General features: G+C 39.0%; 4 protein-coding genes across 4 annotated transcripts; all 4 read left to right on the forward strand.

Moving 5' to 3' along the window:
- Nucleotides 1-374: 374 nt before the first annotated feature.
- On the forward strand, nucleotides 375-8,210 carry TM35_000034270 (uncharacterized protein; the record flags this gene model as incomplete). The annotated part of the gene is made up of 1 exon (XM_029022194.1): nucleotides 375-8,210. The coding sequence occupies one exon, from the start codon at nucleotides 375-377 to the stop codon at nucleotides 8,208-8,210; it is 7,836 nt and encodes a 2,611-aa protein (XP_028886740.1).
- Nucleotides 8,211-8,801: 591 nt separating this feature from the next.
- On the forward strand, nucleotides 8,802-11,624 carry TM35_000034280 (periodic tryptophan protein 2; the record flags this gene model as incomplete). Its single annotated transcript, XM_029022195.1, has 1 exon — nucleotides 8,802-11,624. One exon carries the CDS (start codon nucleotides 8,802-8,804, stop codon nucleotides 11,622-11,624), a length of 2,823 nt encoding a protein of 940 aa, XP_028886741.1.
- A 365-nt stretch (nucleotides 11,625-11,989) lies between these two features.
- On the forward strand, nucleotides 11,990-15,736 carry TM35_000034290 (uncharacterized protein; the record flags this gene model as incomplete). Its single annotated transcript, XM_029022196.1, has 1 exon — nucleotides 11,990-15,736. The coding sequence occupies one exon, from the start codon at nucleotides 11,990-11,992 to the stop codon at nucleotides 15,734-15,736; it is 3,747 nt and encodes a 1,248-aa protein (XP_028886742.1).
- A 766-nt stretch (nucleotides 15,737-16,502) lies between these two features.
- Nucleotides 16,503-22,325, forward strand: TM35_000034300 (mitochondrial ATP-dependent zinc metallopeptidase; the record flags this gene model as incomplete). Its single annotated transcript, XM_029022197.1, has 1 exon — nucleotides 16,503-22,325. The coding sequence occupies one exon, from the start codon at nucleotides 16,503-16,505 to the stop codon at nucleotides 22,323-22,325; it is 5,823 nt and encodes a 1,940-aa protein (XP_028886743.1).
- Between the last annotated feature and the right edge of the window lie 772 nt (nucleotides 22,326-23,097).

The following is a 23,097-nucleotide window of genomic DNA, read 5'->3' on the forward strand; positions in this document are numbered from 1 at the left end:
AAAAAAGGGGAAGAGAATTACGTTTAATTCTGCTTGTTTGTTGACATTTCTCTCTTGTTCATTCCACTTCAGTGGCATGTTTATCGGGTTGTAGTAATTTCATTTGTCTCTTCACTTCTCTCCGTCCTTTTTTTTTTTTTTTTTTTTTTTTTTATACCACGAAAGAATTGTGAAATTGAGTGCGTGTTTGCCTGAAAGAAAGAAAGAAGATAAAGACATAAAAGGTGCGTGTGTGTGTCTGTGTGTGAGCAAGAGAGAGAGAGAGATTGAAAGTGAGAACAAAGAAGGGAAAAGGGAAAGCAAAAAAAAAAAAGACAAAAAAAAAACAAAGAAAGAAGTAAACGAGCGAGCGTCCAGACTTTATAACACTTACAATGGATCTTCCTAACATTGTTTCGGCCTTCCAGCGCGGCTCCTCCCAACTTCCCCGTGCGGTGCGTGTTTTATTTAATTACACCAACCCGCTATCGGAACGGGAGGCGGCGCAGTTGGCGGAGTACATGCAAGAACACGAGGAGGAGGCAGAACCACAACACGAGGGGGAAATCCCTATTGACATTAAAGCGATGATGGAGCGGCCGCTTCACCGCCTCCCTGCCGTTGCGGTTGTGCAGTGTGTGTTGGGGGCTGCCAAGACGCCGAGTTTCCCTCTTGTCTACCAGCGCCGCCTGCAGCGTCAGTTGCTACACCTGGTCGCCAAGCACACACCACTCACTCTGGAGGAGTGGCGGGCGATATTTCAAAACACGGCGGCGCTGCCAATGGGATACTCCGCCACCGCCCTTCGCTGCGCAGAGGAACTGCTGAAGGCCGCAGCGCCAACCGTATTTGATGCCGCCAAGACAAAGGCGGCTGCAAATACCACACGGGAGGAAGTGCAGGTCCTTTTTGTAAAGATCTTTGCGGCTGTGGTTTCACACTATGCGACCAGACATGCGGGGTGTGGAAAACACTCAACTTTGCCCGATTCACTTGAAATTCCGAAGGGAAATGAAAATTTCTTGACGAGTGGTCCAGTGCGACGTCTACGACGTATTATGGATACATACTGTAGTCATAAAAGGGATGAATGGAATGTAGCGGTTCAGAAGTTGTCACCAGCAGAAATACTAACATGTTTTGTAACAGCTCCATGGCCTTCTCCAGTCTTAAAGGATACAGTATTGCAAGTAGTGAAAAATACACCAACTCTGTTATTTCGACTTTTAGGAAAACGTCCTGTTCCTGGATCTTTGTTGGTAGAATCACCATCTGAAGTTATACAATCTTGTATGTATAATATGGGACTTACAAACTGTTCATGGAATAGTGCCCGTGATTATCTTTCATTGTTTTTGGCTATTTCAAATGAAAACAAGACTGAATACTTTAAAAATAATGGAAAAGATGGTTTTCTGCAGTTATTAACACCTTTTGTGAATAACTCAAAAGTTTTAACATCAGCAGTGGCACAAGAGTGGCAGGAATCTTATACATTACTTTTCCTTCAATCAGGTTCAGAAGAAGAATTACTTCCTTTGTTTCTAGAAGCTGCATCCTATTTAGTATTAAATAGATGCCGAACGGCTACAGAGAAAGCAGCTATTATGACTCTTACAAGTTCTATTATACATGCCATTTCCGAGAGTTTATTATCTGTAATACCTAAAACTAATCTTGTTCGCATGATTGAAAGAGAATTGGCAAGTCCTGCTAATGAAGCTGCATTAGCTGCTTGGAAACTTCTCCAAGTAAGTGGAGTAGAAAGCGAAGTTGAAGATGAGATGCGAACAGCATTAAAAAGTTCTAAAACCAATGAAAATCTAAGACGAGCTATGCTTATACATATCTCTTCTTCTCGAGCACCAGCAGATATCATTTCAGATCTTACAGAACCTTTATTAGAAGAATGTGGTGAAGTGGAAGTTTATCGTCCAGATGCTTTTCTAGCCCTTCGACTTTGTGTACAACGACGATCAGCGGTAATACCAAAATTATGTGATATTTTGTGTCAATCTGATGTAGTTGGACAACTTGGTAACAATACAGATGAATTGGATGCTCTTGCTGAAACTGCAATTGCACTTGCAAAGGTTAGTTTATTTGCTCCTATGGCACTTTTACTAACACATAAAAGTGGACTCTTACGACGACGTCTCTCTAACTATCTTATTGGTATAACGAATGATGCGAGTGCTGTTATTGCCTTATGGGATAGTCTCACACATGTGGTGTTTGGACTTGAAACGAAGGAAAAACCAAAGATATTATCATCTAATGCCATTACTGCACTTGTTATTGTTGCTTCAGCCCTTTTACGGCATACAGCTAAGACGGCGGTGTCGACAACCCTTTTTGAAATTGTTCTCTGTTGTGGACATGATCATATTCAAGGTGAAGATCCTTATTATTTTAATCATAATGGAACTTTATTAGGTCGTCATCGAACAAGTTCTAAATTGGTAAATTGGCAAGTATTTGAACGTCTCTTCAGTGGAGAACATAAACATCTCTTAACATTGCATACTGAAACTATTGCAGGAAAATTATGTGAAATTTTTAATAGTTCCATGCATTTAAGTACTGCCGCTAGTCGTGGATTAATACTTTTATTGGGTTTTATGAACACTCTCTCGTCATCACAACGGGCTTTTGAGAAACTTCTTAAGGTGACTAAAGAATCTGTGGATTATATGATCTCTCTGGATGCACGTGATCGTGCCATTGCAGCCTCTTCAGTCTCAGCACTTATGGATTACGAAAATCACGCACTTCGAGAACAACAACTTCTTAAAACGTATCCTAATAAACCACCTAAAGGAATGTCAGAAGATGATTATGAGGATATGAAACGAAAAGATGCTATTGCTCTTGAAAAAGGTCGTGAAGTGTTACGTAAAGAAATTGAAAAACGTTCTCGAGTTATTGAAGAAACTTTACGTCAGCATAAAACACCATTAGTAACTATTCGAACTCTTGGTACTTCTGGACGTTTTAAATTAGAAGGTATAGAAATATTATATCCTTATCTTCAATCTACACTTAATCGTGAAGATATTCCTGAAGTACTTGAATCTTATCTTGTAGATGCTATTAGTGGTTTACTCTCACGTACAGTTTTTGCTCCCATGATAGAAAATATGGCCCGTACTGTAGCTAAACTATACAATAAAGCCTCTCTTACTCCAGAGGATGTTTCACGAATTTCAACCATGGCATTACTTCTTCGTCAAGCAGTTACTCAAATGATTCCATCTCCTCTTTTTGTGGTGTTATTACCTTTTTCACAAGTTGCCTTTAAAGCAGGTCGTGGTGGAAATGCTGTGAAAACGACAATACCTGTGGCAACACAACATCAAATTATGGGAGTACTCTTGCAAAATCTTGGACAATCTCAGTTACCACAACCTACTGAAACATTACAACTTCTTACTACAATTCTACAAAGTTTTCCATCACTTTTTAAGAGTGTTCAGCAAGGTATTAACTTGCTTATGACTATGATTCCTGCTTCTCATCTTAATGCACTTGAATTTGGTCTTTTTAACAATGCTGATGCTGTAAAAGAAGTTACTGCTGCAGCTTATCACAGATTTTCTCACTTTTTAACTTGTCGACGAGCATTGGTTTTGGCAGCCATATGTCTTCATAATACATCTGGAGATGTGAGTAAATCTATGCGTCTTGTAACAGAGGACCCTAATTATGGTTTTTCACTAAATCCAAATGATTGGAATGATCTTATCTACTATTTAAAGAATTATGGTCAACAACAAAAATCTCATGCTACACAAATTGGTGAGGCGATGAAAGAACTCTTTGTTTTACCTTCTACTACAGAATCCCAACAACGATTATGGTTAGAGGATTTAAAGAATTTAGGAGGATTAGGTGCCGTTGTCGCTATCCAAGTATTATCTCCTTCTTTAAAAGGTGAAACCTTTCAGGATGCTTTATTATTTCTTTGTAGTATGGCAGAATCACCTTGTACAGAATCACTTATGCGACTTATATTAGCATGTGGAAGGATAGTTTTACATGATTGTTCATTGGAAACTCTTAAAAAAATGGCCCCAACACTTCAAGCACGTCTTTCTAAACCACCAAAAGATATAACCCCTGCTCATAAGGAGTTATATCTTGCTATTTCTACTGTATGGTTAACTATTATTAGTTGTCGTCTTAAGGAGACCGTATTATTAGAATCTATTATTGAACAACAAAGTAGTACATTAAATAATTCTAATTCTGCTATGGTACATCGTGTGGTATGTGAATCTATGGTTGAAATTACTCAAAATGATGATGTTCGTGCATCACCCAAGTTGGATGAATTTGTTGAAAAATGTTTAAAACAAACTATTCATTCTGGTTCTTATATTAAAAAGAAAGCACATGCCTATGGACTTGTAGGAGTTCTTCAAGGTTTAGGACTCCCTTCACTGCGAAGATATCACATTATGGAAACTATGCAAACAGCAATAAGAGAAAAACAAGCAGAACGATCTGGAGTCATGATATTGTTAGAAGTCATGTCAGAAGTGATGGGAGCTAAAATTGAGCCCTATGCACTTGCAATGTGTAGTGCATTACTTGAAGGGGTGGCTGATAAAGATCAGAAAGTATCCGAATGTGCAGATGATGCTTCTCGGGCGATGGTAAGTGCTCTTACAGGAGTAGGATTACGTCAATTAATTCCACGTCTTGTAGATGGTCTTTCAGCAGAACAGGCAAAAATGCGAGTTCCACCATTAAATTTTATTGGTTATGTCGCTTTTTGTTCACCTAAACAACTTGCCGCTACATTACCAGAAATTACAAAACATATTAATACTTGTTTATTTGATGTGAATCATAATGTCTCCGCGGCTGCTATGAATGCGTTAAGGCGTGTGGCTGGTGTTGTCTCAAACACAGAAATTCGAGAACATGTGGAAGTAATTCTTTCGGCTTTACGTTCTCCTAATACAGAGACAGAGAATGCATTGGATGCTTTACTTTATACACGTTTTGTGAATGCCGTAGATCCCGCTTCACTTGCACTTATTATCCCAATTCTTGCACGAGGTTTAAGTAATCAAATGCCACATACTCGTCCTAAGGCGGCACAAATTGTTGCATCTATGGTAAGTCTTGTAAATGATCCAAAATCCCTTAAACCATACTGTGAAGAACTCGTGAAATTACTTGAAGACGCTGCAGAAGATCCAAAAACAGAGTCTCGTACTACAAGTGCTAAGGCTATTGCTGCCCTCGCTGCTGCTATCGGTGGAAAAATAGTGGATGACATCGTCGCATGGTGTTTTACTACATTACAAAAACCTCACGTTAGTACTGTAGAGAAAGCAGGAGCTGCTCAAGTTTTTGTAGAAGTTGTAGAAAGTTGTGGTGATGCTGTTTTACATGATTCATTCCCTACTATAGAGGCAGGTATGATGGATGAACGACCACCTGTGAGAGAAGGTTTCTTACACATTATGGTGTATTCTCCTTCTACTTTTAATCCTACTACATTTCAAAGATTTTTACCTTTGGCATTTCCATGGGTTTTGGAAGGTCTTTCTCATTTCTCTGATCGAGTTCGTGATGTGGCATTGGCAGCAGGTTCAAGTATTATTAACCTCTACGGTACACGTAATCTTTCTTTGGTGCTTGATCCCTTGTTGGGTGGTGTTGTAAGTGAAGTGACAACTCTTCGTCAGAGTTCTATGTTACTTGCTTCAAAATTACTTATTCATTTGGTTCAGCAAATTCGTAAGAAAATGCGTATTCAAGCTGCTAAAGAAAGTGTTGCTGGAGATAGTGAAAGGGCAGAAGAATTGGAACAAGTACTGGAACAAGATGGGGAAACTGCTGAAGATGGAGAAGTAAATAATATGCTTCAAGTGGAAACTGCTAGAGATGTTGAAAAATCTGGTATTTCAATATTAGGTACTCTTGAGGAAGTTTTGGGTACAGATAACTTTGTACGACTCTTGGCAGCAATGTATTGTGGACGTCATGAACATAATCTTAATGTGCGAACTGAAACTAATAATGCATGGCAAGCATGTGTGGCAAGTATTCGTACAGCTGTTCATAAGATTTTCAGAGGTTTGGTGGATATTTTGGTATTATTTGCCTCTTCTGAAAGTTTAGATTGTGTGGAAATGGCAGTAAAGAGTATTGAATTTACATCTCGTTTAAGTGAGATGACAGAACCATTTGTTGATGCCTTATGTGATCGATATAAGGATGATAAACGCCGTAGTAAACTTGGTGCTCTTATTTGTCTTGCAAATATTGTGATTTATGTTGATTCACGACGTCTTATTAGTATGGGTGGTCAAATTGTTGGATGTGTATTGCCTGGTATGCAGGAGAAAGACACAAAAGTACAACAATGTGCACGTGAAGTTTTTGCAAAGGTATCCAAATCTGTTGGACCAAGGTTAATTGAAGACGCAATTGAAGCTCAAATTGAAACCTCTGTACGTGGTGTGGTAGAAGTAGTAAAGGTAAAACCAAGTGTTGCTCTTGATATTGTGTTTAAGTATCTTGCACGTCAAACTGAATATACACAAGGTAATCTTAATTTAATTGATGCTATTCTTGATGTGGAAGAGGCGGATGAACAAATGCGTAAATACGTAGAGGATATGAACCGAACACTCCTTGCCTTCTTGGTACAACGTATTGATGGGGCTAGTGAAACTTATCAAAAATATATTGAAAATCTTGATCGTGAATTTGAACATTTACCTATGGATCATTGGCAGAAGGCTTTATGTATGCCAGCTACACGTTATGGGGCATTACTTGCGGCAGAAGCATATGGTTTAGGTGTTTCTTTAGATTATATTGAAGGTATTGCCGCAGTATTCCGTGCAGCTATTGAATCACTTGGTAGTGATGATGAAGAATTACGTAGTCTTGCCGTATCTATGATACCACGTCTCATGGCATCACTGGAGCAACGTGTAGTTGCCTCTCTTGAAGAAGAAGAGCAAAAAGATCTTACAACAAGTAAACGAACTGCAGGAAGATATTTATTACAATACTTGGACGTTTTTCAAGAAACTATTGGTGTTACAGCACGTGCAGTCGTTACAGAGGAAGAACCAGAGTTTACTGTACTTGGAGAAGGACAACCTACACGATTATTTGATGCTCTTATGGCATTTTATAATAGAGGTCTTGACTATGGTACCTCTCTTCAGAAAATTCAATCAGTGGAATGTATTCAAGATTTGCTTCTTTATGCACCACGTACTGTAAGTGCAGGTGCAGCAAATACGGTTGCAGGACGTTGCTCAAAGGTATTATTTACTCGTAATGAAGGTACTGTGGTTCTCGCACTTGTTAAATTATGCTTGCAACTCATGAATTACCCTGCCAGTGGTAAAGAGAAAATGGTGGAAGGTACTATGGCTCTTGCTATGTTTAATGCTGCACTTTGCGACGCTGGTGAAGCACGTGTATTGGCATTACGTGTTGTTATTCAATTACTACAACGTTCGGAGAAGTATGCTGATCTTATTCTTGGAACTGTGGTAACCAAGAAATCGGCGGTAGATACACCTCTGCTTCGTGGTGTTATGTGCCGTTTTATATCGGTTGTTATGCGATATAGTAACTTTACCAAGGCCTTAACTCATATTACAAAATTAATGGATATTGTTCAGCCTATCTGGGAACGTGCTGAGACACCAGCGACTACGGCAGTTGCTGGTGTGGCTGTTGCAGCTCTGTGTAAGTCTGCGAGCATCACAGATGAACAATTTGCTGTACTGAAGGAAAAGGCTTTGACAATGATGTCCATGAAGAGCAGCGCTGTCCTTGGTGGTATCGCATTCGCATACTCTCTTCTCACAAGTTGTCCAGAGCGCGTCGATGCTGCCTTTGTTCGGGCGGCCACCAACAGCCTCCAAGCGGTGGCGGACTTTGGTGTGAGTGATAAGTTGAGCATCACGTGGATTCTGCGGGCGGCGGCCGCACTGCTGGGAAGTGGACTCCTCGACGCTGGCGTCTTCCGGCCGGAGGTGTACGTCCCGCTGCTGCGGCGGGTGGATGCGAACGACGAGATCATGATGAGCACCGCGCAGTATTACCACGACGTGCTCGCGGCGAAACTCCCGGCGGCGGCTGCGGCGGTGGCGAACCTCCCGCGCGAGGCGAGTGCGGCGTGGGGAGTTGTGGGGCACTTCGACGCCGACCTCGATGATGAGGTGGCCGCCGACACGGTATACTAACAGCGTATTTATATATATAAATAGGTGTCTGCATAGGTGTCTCTGTGAGTGAAGAAATGAAAGAAAGAAAGAAGGAATTAGAAATAAATGGAAGATAAAGAAACTTGAGGTGTTAATATAAGCTTAATAATAATAATAATAATAATAATAATAATAATAATAATAATAATAATAATAATAATAATAATAACTAAAAGAGACTGAATTGGGAAAACATATAATGGCCCACGGTCTGAGGAACATGCGCCAACTGTTAAAAGATTAAAACGAAAAAAAAAAAAAGAAAACCGTTGTGAAGGAGGGAGAGAGAAAATAAAATAAAATATACATATATTCCATGAATACTATTAATAATCTTATTTTTTGCGTTTTCTTCTTATTCTTCTTTTTTTTTTTTTTGGTCAAGAGGCCGCTACTTCCGAAGAGAAGGAAGGGACGGAAGAAGGGAAAGAAAGTAAGCGAGAAGAGAAGAGAAGAGAAGGGATAGGGGAAAAGAAGACAAAACAAAAAGAAGAGAATTAACAAGAAAACAAAAAACAAAAACAAAAAAAAAACACTTAAAGGATATACTGTAAAAGGTGAAAGCCCAAGATGCAGACTAATTTTCAATTGGCATCCGTACATGGGATGCTGTATACGGGAGGTAATGTTGTGTTTTCCCCAGATGGTCGCCAACTATTTTCACCAGTTAATAATTATATCTCTTCTATTCAATTGCAGCAAGAAGGTCATCGTTCACTTCCTTGTAGTAACAGTAATATTCAGTGTTTTGACCTATCTGCAGATGGAGATCTTCTTATTGCGATTGGTTCTCGTGGTCTTGGTTTCTTCTATGCCATATCTGCTGGTGTGGTATTGGATTCCATCGCTTTCCCACCTGATTGTGAAATTCGTTGTGTTAAATTTAGTCCTTGTGGCAAATATGTGGCGATTGCTCTTGAAAATACACTTCAAGTTTATACTACTCCAGCTAAACGTATTGTAGCATTTCATGGTTGTCATCGCATAGAGAACTTACATGCAGCACTGACGTTACCTATTACTAATATTGAATGGACATCAGACAGTGAACACATTTTGTTAAGTGGACAAGATGCCCGTATGAAAATTTATCCACGTCAAGGACGATTACAACACAAAGGAATGGCCATTCAACAGAATTCTCTGGTAGGACACCGTGCAGCAGTTCATGGTGCATGGTTTGCTGATGATGCATGCACTCGTGTGGTAAGCGTCTCAGCTGATAATGTTGTGATTACGTGGAAACGAACATCTGTAAGTCGTCGTGAAGTGTTAGAGGCTATTGCCACTGCACAACTCAACGCACGTGTAAATGCTAAAAAAGAGAATGACGAAGACGAAGAAGAGGAAGAAGAAGAACTTGAAGATGGTGGTGTTCCCAAGTCTTTTCTTGAAAAACAACGTCTGGAACAGCTTAAACTTGAAGGAGTTCGTGTTTCTGTTGCTGATGATATGTACCTTCCAGATATTCTTCGATATGCATTTGAAATTGAAAAGAAGCATCTTCTTACTCATAAAGGTAATGTTTCTGTTACAGCTTTCCATCGTCGTCGAGGACTTATATCTATTGGATATAATTCTGGTATTTTTGCAATTCACTCTTTGGCAACATCAGATGAAACAGAGTTAACTTTGGTACATTTACTTTCTATATCTGCACAATCTTTAACAGCAGCATCTTTCAGTCCTAGTGGAGATTTTGTTGCCTTTGGAAGCGCTCATTTGAAACAATTACTTGTTTGGGATTGGAAATCTGAAGCGTATGTTCTTAAAGATCAAGCCCACTATTATGATATTTCTCGTACAGCAATTACAGCAGATGCCAGCAGTATAATATCTGGTGGAGATGATGGTAAAGTAAAGGTTTGGAAAGCCTCTACAGGACAGTGTTATGTGACCTTTACAGAGCATACTGGTCCTATTACAGGTATTGCGACGAGTGCTGCAACTAATGCCTTCTTTACCTGCAGTCGAGATGGCACAGCACGAGGCTATGATCTTGTTCGTTATCGCCATTTTCGTGTTTACACCGTCCCTGAGCAGACACAACTCTCTTGTATTGCGGTAGACCCCTCTGGTGAGGTGTTGGCGGTGGGAAGTGGACAAACCGATCGTATCTATCTATTTGCTGTGCAGACTGGGAAAGTGATTGATCAACTGCAGGGACATGAGGCGCCTGTGGCCTGTCTTGCCTTCCACCCGAGCGGGACGGTGTTGGTCTCCGGCTCCCTCGACCACAATCTTGTGGTGTGGGATCTCTTCACCCGCGGCGATGGCGGGGAGCGGCTGAAGGGGGAGGCGGAGGTGCTCGACATTGGCGCGGAGGTCCTCTGCGTCGCCTTCAGCAGCAGCGGCCGCCGAATGGCACTGTTGACAATGAAACAGGAGATCTCCGTCTATGAAACGACAGTGCCAACGGAGCCAATCATCATTAAAACATTTCAAACAAGTTTTGATGCTGCAGGAGGGTGGAACAAAACGGTAGGACCACGAAGTTCAAATTATAATGCTCGATTTACCACTATTGCTTTTGCACCAGAAGGAGAGAAAATCATCGCCGGTGGAGAATCTAAATGGCTCGTCTTATACCACGCTACACAGGGATATATGCTTAAGAAATGGCCAGTCACAACTAATCTTGATGTACAAGGTGCAGAAGAACAATATCAATGGCGTCGCATAACAGAAGCAGGTCATATGGATGATATTGATGTGGATGATACTGATATTCATTTACGACGTGGAAAAATGTTGGAAATGCCAGGAAGTCGACATAAACATTTTGCAACAGGAAAACGACAAACTGCACTTACAGCTCGAACAATGCACCTAGCCTTTGCTTCTACAGGAACTGAATTTGTAGCAGCAACGACAGATGGTCTTCTTGTCTTTTCTACTCGTGTTGCACGACCTAAATTTCAACCGTTACAACTCAGTGCTAATATTACAATTCAGAAAGTACGTGAACAACTTTCTCATGGTGAACCTGTTATGGCTCTTGTTGGTGCATTAAATCTTGGTGATCGAATGCTTGGTATTGAATGTTTACGACGGATGCCACGAAATGCTATTCCAGTTGCTGTTTCTTCTGTTCCCTCACTTTTGTTCCCTCTCTTGGTACAATGGGTGAGTTCTGAGGTAGAGGAAAGTCGAGGACTCGAGCATTCACTTCTTTGGGCACAATCTCTCATGGTACATTCTAATGAGTGTGCAGGAAGTTTTGCCCAAGACCGAAGCGTTTTATTACCTGCACTGAAAGTTTTACAACGCAGTCTACAGCAGCAACGACCACTGACAGAACTAGCCAAGGAAAATTATTTTTCACTTCGATACATTATTGACATGACAAAAATGCAGAAGGACATCCTGCATCCAGATGTTGCCAGTGAATAATTATTTATAGGATCAGAAGTATGATGTTCTATTCATCGAGTAAAGAAAACATTTTTAATGAGTGTATTTGTGTGTTTGTGTGTGTGTGTGTGTGTGTTTTTTTCTCTCTCCGTGAGTCTTTAGAACAAAAAAAAAAAAAAGATAATAATAAATTGAGAGAAGAATAGGTGTCAAATAGTTTTTTTTTATTCTTTTCCTTTGTTGTTTCTCCGTTTAAGATTTGTATCTCTTTCAAGAGTATATAGATTGTGGAGTATGCAGAGAATGCTAACTCTAATTACCATGTTTAACATACTCATTTTATGTTTTTTTTTTTTTTTTTCTTCTTTTCTTCTTTGTTTGATTCTTTATTTTATTTTAGAAAAATGAAAAGCCATGGTGCTGAGGTGTCATCGCTTGTGAAGGAACTGCAGTCCTCTGTTGGAATCTCAACTCCTTCTGTCCCTATTCCGAGTGTTACATCAATGATGCGAAATGAATTTCTTCCTCTTATGCAGTCTCTTGAACAAAGTAGTGAGATTCTGTCTAAAACGTACGCATTAGAACTTGCCTTGACACTTGCTCGTTTTGATGCATTGTTAAAAGAGGAAGAACGACGTATTTTTGTTTGCGTATTTGATTCTCTTTCAAGGCATCTTCTTAAAGATTTACATCACTTTGTAGAAGTGGAGGGTCTTCTTCAACAAGATGTACTATTCTTAAAAGAATTAGCAGAACGGTGCCGCATGATTGATCATGTTTGTACCTGTCGTACACGTAATAATAATAATAGTAATAATAATAATAATAATAATAATAATAATAATAGTAGTATTGGTAACGTTAGTTCTAGTGGAGCTTTAAAAGAAAATACACGTTCAACATTAATTCCCTCATCTTCTTTACCCGATACTACTTCGCCTCGGGTAGTGGTAGATGGGAAAGGTCAACAGACGACACAAGATGTAGTAGATGGAGTTTCAGTAAATTGCTCTTTCTCTGAACTGCAGCAGGTATTTCATGGTAATGTAGGCAATAATCAGCAATTTGTGCAACCTATTGCAACCCCTTTGATGATGACTAGTGGGAGCGGAAACGTAAATACAAACGCAAATGAAGTTGTATCAAATCAATTTAATGATTCATTAACCCCAGCAAACCGTATGTTTCAACAACAATTGCCTCTAGGGACAATTCCATCACGGAATAACAATGGAAAACAGACGACTTCATGTCGACGAGAAGATTTTCTAGATTTTTTGATGGGTCGACTGTCAAAAAGTGATATTACATCCTTAGTCGATATAGTGTTTCCTCATGATAGCAGTTGTGAAAAAAATCAAACCCCTGTTAATAGCGATGAAAAGGTCACTTCTATGGGAAGTACCCAAACTAATAATACAAGTTTCCTTGCGGAAAACGGTAAAAACAATAGCAACGATAATCCCGTAAATCAATTTGGTAATAACCCTCAACCTATGGAAACTGTGACACCGATACACTTTTCACAGAAAGTAGATGATAGTGACTGTAATACACAAGTAAATGATGGATTTAAGACAGAAGAACAACAAGGGCGTTATTCCCTTTCTCCTTCCTCCACTGGAAGTCGTACAGTTAATCATACAGCTTTATATTTAAATATGTTGATAGAAACTCTTGTCTTTCCCAAGTCATCTGCAGCTCCTTCCCTAAACAGTTCCTTTGGTAGTGTTGAGGAAGTAGAAAGAAATGGCAGTTCTGTAGATGTTGTTACTAATGTTGTTGATCGTTGGCGTGGTGGAAATATACAACCCAGTGATTTGGGTGGAAGACTTCTTGAAGTACCATCTAAATCAGCACTGGGATTACTTTCCACTGTTTTTCCATCCCTTCATAACTTTACAGAGGAATTTAGAAAATTTGCTGAGATGGTAGCAGAAGAAGGATTTTATACTTCATCTTTTCGTGGTAGTGGTAGTGGTGGTGTTGGTGGAAATAGTACAGTTGATTCTCCAAGGGATAATTCCCGCCGCATGCAAGGTGTTTTTCCCCGATCTAAAGTTTCTGGTAATGGATTACCACTTAGGGACAATTATGGTGATGTGCCACATCTTAACATTACAGGTGCTTTAATGGCAGATGCTGGTGGAAGTATACGACCTGCTGATGTTGTCTTTTATGCTTTTATTCGTTCAATACAGGAATTGGAAAAAGATAGTGTAGTTGTGATTACTCCAAGGGGTGAGGTTCAGAAACGAACAAAAGAAACTATTTCTACTGAAGAAAGTACTACATTAAGAACAATGACTATTCCTCGTCAAATGGTGATGCAACTAGAATTAATGATAAAACAGGTACAAGAATCAATTGCTGGTATTCAGGTTATGCAAGAACAAATACGGGAGGAAGTTACTTTACTTGTTTTTCGTGTAATTACTACTATAGTAGATTTTCTTATTCCTGCTGTATATTTTGTGGACCGGCGTGTAGTTCTTTTCTATCGTAAATGGATGTGTGATATGTATCGTCTTCTTTGGGAAGAAGATCTTCTAGATCGATTTTCAGCTCTTGTAATGAATTCCATTCCAGAAGTACCTCATGAAATTTCAACAACAGCGATATCATTACCTCCTAACGCTCCAGTAAATACGCCACAAACACGTACAAGTGCTACTCCTCCTAATACTTCAATAACTCCAACACAAGGAAGAGTAAGTGTCGGTAGTAGCAGTAGTGGTGGAAGTAGAAGACGTTCTGGAGGAAAGTCTGGGTCTTCTGTGACAGTGACGAAGCGTACAGATACTCCTACCTTACCAGAAAAAGAGAAACCCAAAGTAGAAGTAGAGGAGACTACCAAAGAAAAAGAAAAAGAAAAGGAAAATAACATGGAAGTATATATTTCTCCAGGAAACGCCTACTCACGTGCTTCTCGTAATAGTGGAAATGGAAATGATTCACAGGCATTTTCAAATGCCGCGTCCGCACTTGTCTCATCTCTCTTCTTTTCTCAGGTGTCCGTTGCGGATGTTGATCCACACAGCTTTGGCTTCTTTGATGATCCGGCGGTGTTGCTGGCGGAATCGTTGTTGGAGGACACATCCACAGACACACCACCACCACGCGGAGTTCTCATCACGCGACTCATGGCGGCATTACTGCGCGGCACCAACACCGACAAACTACGTCGACTCGCATCTATGCAAGAACGTACTGTACGCAGCCGACCGAGAAAAGAACGATCACCGGAAATGCAACCCGTTGTACTGCGCAAGACGGCCTCTACACTGCGGGGCAGACGGCAGCCGCTGCGGAAGAAAAATACACCGTCGCCGCTGAAAGTCACACCAGCCGCACCAACTCCTCCTCCGCCTTTACCACCACCCATACAACCACTTGTAGGTACGGAATCTAAAACGGAGGCAACAGCAGCAGCAGCAGCACAACAACAACAACAACAACAACAACAACAACAACTGCGATTACGCTACCCTATAGTCACGAATGTTGATGAGGTGAAGGCATTGTATAATAGTGCACTTTCTGAGGCAGAAATATTACTATCACCCCTCGATCCTATTCGCGCCGCCCTCGTCCAAAATACGGTTGATTTTTTAGTCTCGGGTTTACATAATGTAACAGAGGCGTATGAAATTCTTGATGCCTACTTGGATGACGTTGGAGGTGAGCCAATTCAACCTCTCGTCACGGGACGTGTGGCACTTGACAGTAACTCAGATCACTCCAGAGGTGGTGTAGATGGGAGTGGCAGCAATAATCTTCATAGTGCCTTTAACCCACTCAATCCATCCGATTCGCCTTTTTCTGTTATTTCTGTTCGGCGTGCCAAAGCTATGCCTTCTGATACCATAGCATCATCAGGCACAACTGGGGTAAGAGGACATACTTCTCATGGGAGTCACACGATGTTATCAAAACGAAGCGCTCATGTGGATAAAGAAAATAGTTCCGCTGCTGTTATGGTTCTACCTTTGATACCAAAAGTTATTCCATCATGGAATTCAAAGGAGGAAAGTGAACAATTTTTCTTGATTCTTTCACTGCTACGACGCGAGTATATTTCTCTCCGAAACTCACTTGGTGTTGCAGCATTGGCTACTAAAACTGAAGCGAAGGAAACATCTATAAAGTAAAAGTAAATTTTTTTGTTTTTTTTTTAGTATTATTATTATTATTATTATTATTATTATTATTATTATTATTATTATTATTATTATTCTCCTTTGTGTGTATGTGTTTGTGTGTGTCTCTTTGCGTATTTGTCTGCATGTGAAGAAAAACAGTATTGATGCCCTAGTTGTGTGTTTTTATCTTTTTATTTTTATTTTTCCATGAGAGAATGACTGACCTTTTTGAGAGGGTGAAGTTGTTCTTGAACATGCACATTTAACTGATGTTGTTGTGTCACAAATTGCCGCTTTGACATTTTTTCTTATTATCATTTCCTTTTTTGCTTTTCTTTTCTTTTTCTTCTAAATAATTTATTGAAGTTCTTTTTTTTTTTATTTGTTTTAGTGCAGAGTGTTATACAATTCGTGAATACGAGAGTAGAATTTAACATCTAGGTAGTGAGCGTGAGAACGAGAGTTTATTTTCTTCAGGATATAGTTTACTTTCTTACAGTTTTTTTTTTTTTTTCTTTCTTTCTTTCCTTTTTCAGGGTGTGGGATTCCTACGCAGGTGGGAAAGGCACGCAAAAATCAACGGCACCACGCTGAAGTGTGTGTGTGTGTGTGGACTCTTTCTTTCTTTCTTTATTTCCTTTTTCTCTTTCTCTTATACTCTTTCTCTCCTTATTACCGAGCAGAAGAATTGAGGGAGTAAAAGAGTATAAGAGTAGAGGACCAAAGAGAGAGTTACTGTCTATTACACTTATCCGAACATTTTATCTGTGAAATAATGAGTGGAAGAAAGGATTTGCAATCTACAGCTGCGAAAAAGAAGGCAGAGCCTTATACTCCACAATCTGTTGGTGATAATGAACCAATTCCGTCAAACAGTTTTTTACTCCAACAGTTACTGTTGGATCTCGGGTTTACAGATACTGCCAAGACATTAGTACAGGAAACTCATCGCAAGCTGCAATTGTCTGTGAACTCACCCCATTCTCAAACCAATGTTGTGAGTGATGGAATGGACCCTTCAGATGTTGTTTCTACCAATAATCACAACAAAAATGGAAATAATTTTTTAAAAAAATCAAATGGCAACAATGAAAATGTTTCTAATACAGCTGTGATGGAAAAGGATGAGTTAGAAGGAAAAGAAGATATAATGCTAAAAAGAATGACGGGTATGACATTATTTCGTGCCTTGGCTCACCAAAGTGACAACAATGGTAATGGATTAAATGATAGTACAGGTATCTTGCAACATTTATGCAATATGTGCATTTCCACCATGTGTTGCAATACAGATTATCCTTGCTCTTCTGATGGAGAAGAATGCTTAACACCTCTCTTGCGTAAATTGTTCAACGTGCTTTTGGAAAATCAAGATGAAGCTATTGATAAAGGGGAAAAAAATAATGGGATACACTCATTTATTAATTTGCCTCCAGCATGGGTATCCCTCATGCAGGTTTTTTTTGCTTATGTGGAAGTCTTATGGTCACAGTTATACTTGGTGGAGGTAGTTTCATATGCGGATTTTCTCTTTAAGGGATGGGTTCGATACCGACCGTATATCTTAGAAAGACTTTCGAGGTTTCAGGAGAAGATTCAACGATTGCTTTTAGAAGCTCATCAACTTGAGCGTTTCACCAATAACTGTGAGAGATCCGATATATATTGCAACAAGAATAACAAAACCGAATCTGCAACACGAAATAAAGGTAAGAATGATTCTTCAACGTTACCGTCAATAAAATCATCTGTTCCATTCATTTCTGGTAGAAATGGGATCTCCATAACAACAACAGAAATAAATAAAGGTATTATTGGTATGTTCTGTCAAGGTGCTCCAACTTTTAGGAGGAATCTTGAAGAAGTATCAACGTGGATTTTAAATCAATGTGGTCGCTGTGTACAAAGTAATCTTGCAGATAGTAGTTTTGAGGCAAGAAACACAGAACCTATTTCCACTGTTGAGGATACAAGTGGAATATCTACGGGAGAGTCTAAAGAAATAGAAGAATCTTCTTCACAAAAATTATGGCATCAATGTATGGGAGCCGTACGTCAAGCCGTTCTCGTTACAAGTGAGAATGTGAAAGATCAAAAGGAGAATAAATGGGAATCATTACCATTGATTGATCCAAAACTTCATTGGACTCATGTAGCCCTACGTGTACAACTCCTCGCCTGGGTTCTTGGTTCTCTCGCAGAGTTTGCAGAAATTCTGCGAAAAGAGCTTTATCCATCTGATAAAAATGATAATGATGAAGAAGAAGAAGAAAATAATAATAATGATGATGAAGTAGAGAAGAATACAAAAAATCAATCCAATATAGGAAGTAATGAAGTACGACAGAAAGTTTCTCTTGAAGGTACTGTATTAGGATTTTGGTACCACAATTGTGCCTCGCAAATTGCAGAGAAGCTGAAAGTCACTGCAATGAAGATCAGTGATTCCTCTGCAGGTACTGCTGCTCATCATAATACTAGTGAAGGAGATGAGACTCTTCAGCGAAGACTACCACGTCATCATCGTGTAGAAGCGGTGAAAGAACAAGAAGAAATTGGACGATCTCTTGTTAATATTCTAAAGAGTGCTGTACATGAGTATTTTTTGGGTAATTCTGTATCAGTAGAACCATTTTCTTTTCAACTTCTTAATGATGGATTACTATATGATGAAGCCATAAACAGCAAATCATCTAAGAATGGATCTAATAGAAATTTACCACCAATACGAAAAATTAAAAATGAGAATGATGATGATTTTCGTATGTTCCTTATCGCTGCATTGGCCACTGGAAAACTTTCTCAGATGGAACAAAACTCTAAACCTCAACAAGTTGCATTTCATCACCTTCTTAAGCGAGCCTTTACTACACCAAAAGCTCTTCTCGATTTACAAGATGAATCTGTTCCTATGGATGTACAACTTAAAGCGTTGGAAAGAATAACAGCATACGCCGTTAGACGTGGAACACAAGGTAAAAATGGTGTGGTAAAAGGTCTTCCTCATCGAAAATGCAGTGAACGAAATCGAAATGGGGGAACTATAAATGAACCTACTACAGTTCGTACGCATGAAAATGATTCATCTGTTTTTGGAGAAGCTACCGGTATGGCTCCTCCAAGTCATACTCAATGTGTATCAGAAAATACAGGAATAGGTATTGATCTTCCTATTCCATTAGAGGAGACTGGAGAACCTATTGAATCTTTTTGGTTTGCACACTTTCAATCATTAGTACATCTTATGCTACGTCCAGCTGCTGAACTTATACAAGCAGAAGGAAGTTCTACATTTCCTCCTGTAGAAGAAGAAGAGGCAAGTTCATCTGAACATAATGTTGAACCTCCAGATAATGAAATGACAAATGAAATTCAAGTCGTTACGGTTACACCATGTGGATCATTATTGGCTTTATTAACTACAAAGGGTAGACTTCTTGTGTATACTATGCGTAATAAAAGAAATTCAACCCAATGCGATATTAATGAACATATTCAAGGATCTTTTTGTGAAGAATTAATTCTGGATACAAAATTTACTAAAAATGAAAAGGAACCACGTTGGTATGAACATTTATCTTCATTTCTTAGATTTTCACCATGCGGAAGATTTCTTCTTTGTTCAGTTCAAAATAATGCTGCTTCTTTAGGAAAAGAAGAAGAAGCTAATTCTCTTGCTAATGAATATACTGGAAAAGTATTTATTTATTCTATGCATTGTACAGATACAACGAAACATGAAAGTTCAAGAGAAATTAATAACGATGAGGATCGTCTTTATGCAGATTTTCGAATTCATACTGCACCTATAGTAGTTGCATCTTGGATGGATCCACGTTTTTGGGGACGTAAAATCTCTAAAAATATTCGTCCTCTTGATGAAAATAGTCCTGATTGGAAATGTGAGGCTTATAAACATTTATCTGTTTTACAATGTCTTTCATGTGGAACTGAAAATGTTATTCTTCGTTGGTCACCAGCCGATGGATCTATTATTCAGAAAATTGCCACAGTTCCATTACATGATATTTTGGTATCACCCTTAATGCAAGCCATTTATACTACCGATCAAAGAGGTCAGTTATCTATGTATGATGCTTGGAATGAACACAATATTGGATTTTCTGCAGGGAATTCTGTAGTGGTTTCTCATCGTGGACTCCCGGCTTCATTATCTATGATGCGTTCCTCTGCGGAGGCCCGCGAAGAAGGTTCACTTCCGAAGAGCACCGCACCTCTTTCTGATGGTGATATGCAACATGATTACTTTGTGGGAGCTCGTATTATTCGTTTTGATCGACGTCGTGTAACCCAATGTGGAGCTAAATGTGAACCGATGGCAACAGAGATATCTAAAGTAATGCAGGAAAAAGGACTTCCAGCAGGTATGGAGACAAGAGATAGTAGTCGTTTGGGTCGTCAAATTCTTCAGCAAGTTTTGGGAGAAGAAGAAGCTCGTTTTATTCCCTGTACACAAGCCATGTTGGATCCCTCATCCGCCTCTGATAATGAGGATAATAATGAGAATAGAGGGCATGATAATCATTCTTATCGTAATCAATCCGATACATACAGAGATGTTGAACCTTGTATAAATCCTATTCCTTTTGTAAGATCTCAACAAATGCATTCAGGAAGAAATGAATCTACATCTGTTTCAAATGATAATATTTCAATAGATGATGATAGCGTTTTTACTGGACAAGCTATTTTCTATAAAACAGGTTCTCGATTAGTGTTTGATGAAGTTTCTCAGATGTTGTGTCAAACAGCATGTTTATGGCCACCTGTTCCTGATCCTCAGTATGCACCACCACAGCAACCATGGAATTTACTTTCAATGTCTGTATCCGGTCAACCTATTTGGAATGAAGATTATGAAAAGAGTTTAATTTGTCATCATTGTCGTCTTCGAGATCGTATTGAAGGTAAATCCATATCATTATCTCTTTGTAATTACTATACAGATGCCAAAAAAGAGAAAAATGTTCGAGAATATAAAAAGTCAATGAATAACTTGAATGGTTCTAGTTTTGCAGGAGTAGGAAATTCTACAAAGAATTATAATTCAGTATGTACTTGTCGTCAATCGGGAAAACGAGTGGTATTATCACCAACTGCCAGTAATGGACGTTATTTGTGTATAATGGCTTCTGTTGGACCTAGCCGTGTGGCTCTTCATCGTAATCGTCCTCTTGAATATCATGCAGGAATGTACGCTTGTGTTGTATTTGATGTCCTTTATGGAAGTGTTGTGCGTGTTATTCCTGTTTGCTCCACATTACCTCATTCTTCCTTAATGGAAGATATTCATTCACATCCGCATTCAAATATTAGAAGAGTCCCTATTTTCATGTTACCCTGTTCTGTAGCTGTGGTTCGTCGCCCTCGTCGTCAGCAGCAAAAACAACGATCAGGGTCAACATTGGGAAGAAGAAGAAAAAGTAGTAAATCTCCACAGATGTATGGTTCTTTTGTACGTCACTTAGATCATGAGGATGAAGAATTAGAGGACAATAGTGACGATGATGATAATGATGATTATGATAATAATAATAATAATAATAATAATAATAATAATACAGTTGATGCCGATATGGATGGGGATGATTCAATGGTAGTTGTGGCTGTTGGTGCTCTTCATAGCAGAACATATACTTTTAACGCTCTTACAGGCTCTCGTATTAAAGTAATGAATTTGAGAAAACAGAAAGAACCATATAACAGGCGTGCTTCTGCTGAAGCTAGACCTCCTTCTAAACGTGCACGTCATCCATATCTTTCACTTGCGAAACCTGGTGTTTTCAGTAATCACCACTTCTTGGATGAGGATAGCATAAATACTGAAGATGCGAGAAATGAAGAAGATAGTGATATGAGTTCCAGTTCCATTGAAAGACAATCTTCAGAAAGTCGGGAACAATATGAATCTGAACGTCATGCTTTACTTCGACAGTTAGCTGATAAACATGGAATGAGTACTTTATTACGAGCTACTGTAGATCTTTTACGTGTTGTTCCTTTTCCTTTTTCACAATTTGATAAATTCAGAGGGAATGGGAATAGCACTCGACGTGTATGCGAAAAACAGTTGAGTTGTAATCGTCGAAGATCAATGGGTAGTACACATGTTGGATCAACGAACTCTCTTTCTATGCAATTGTCGTTAATTTCATGTCCTTCATTTCTTGGTCAACTACATCTTCGTAGTGGAGTATTTAATGGTTCTGATGTCCCATCAACAGTGAATCGACGAAATAAAGATGAAGCGACCATTTCTACAGATATCCGTCTTAACAATGTCCCGTTTGCCCTTGTCTCTTATCGCACATTACGTCATTTACTCACTACAGGTGTTTCTGTTTCTGGGCAAGAAACTAAAGGAGAAGCGACAGAAGGAACAACAGTAACGAGACCAGAAGGTGTGAACGCGCCTTCCGCCGCAGCCCCATCCCGTGAACGAACCTATTTTCGTTGTGGAGTGGTAAATAGTGTGGCATTGTGGTGTGATAATGAGAATGGAGGGGTATACGTGTTTTCAAGTGATGAATACGGTGGCCTCTTCGTGAGTGGAGGTTTGATTTCACTTGGTGAATGAAGTTGAATGCGATGAAGCGAGAATATCATTAGAAATGAAAGGCTGAGGAGTAAACAAAAAGAAGAAAAAAAAAGAAAAAAAAAACGATTACGTTCATATACTATCATTATTTCTTTTTAAGTTTTTTTTTTCACAGTTGGAGTAAAAAGGCATGGGTTTGTACACGTAGAGGGAGGTAGAGCGTGTTTCTCTTTAAAACAAAAGAAAAGATAGCAGACAAAATCTGATCGATGTACCTTAGTTATAGAGGTACTGTGTTTTCTGCTTTCTATAATTTCTTTTTTCTTTTGTTTTTCTTGAGGACGTTTTTTTTTTTTTTTTTTTTACTTTTTCTTGTTTTTTTTTTTCTCGCTCGGTGTATAGGGGAAATATTTCCTTTTCGTTTCGTTAAACGATGATGGTGTGGTGTTACCAAACCAGTAGAATTCCGCTATTTGACGTTGTTCTGCGTTATCTTTCATTTTTTTCTCTTGTTTAGGTGAATATTTTGTTGTTTTTTTTTTTTTTTTTTAAGTGTGGGGTGAGTGGGGAACGGAAAGTGCGTTAGATTACGAGTGAAATAGTGAGCTAAAGAAAAAAAATAAAAATAAAAGTGTGGAAAGAGGACAGAGACTTTCAGAGAATAAGTAGTTTTACAGAGGTATATAAGTGTGTGTGTGTGTGTGAAAGGGAATAAAAAAGGAAAGAGATCCATCTAAGCAAATGTAACATACAGAAGCGTTGTGAAGTTGTTTTTATTATTATTATTATTATTATTATTATTATTATTATT

The sequence above is a fragment of the Trypanosoma theileri genome (genome assembly GCF_002087225.1).
Source record: "Trypanosoma theileri isolate Edinburgh chromosome Unknown TM35_Tth_3_V1, whole genome shotgun sequence".
Classification (NCBI taxonomy): domain Eukaryota; phylum Euglenozoa; class Kinetoplastea; order Trypanosomatida; family Trypanosomatidae; genus Trypanosoma; species Trypanosoma theileri.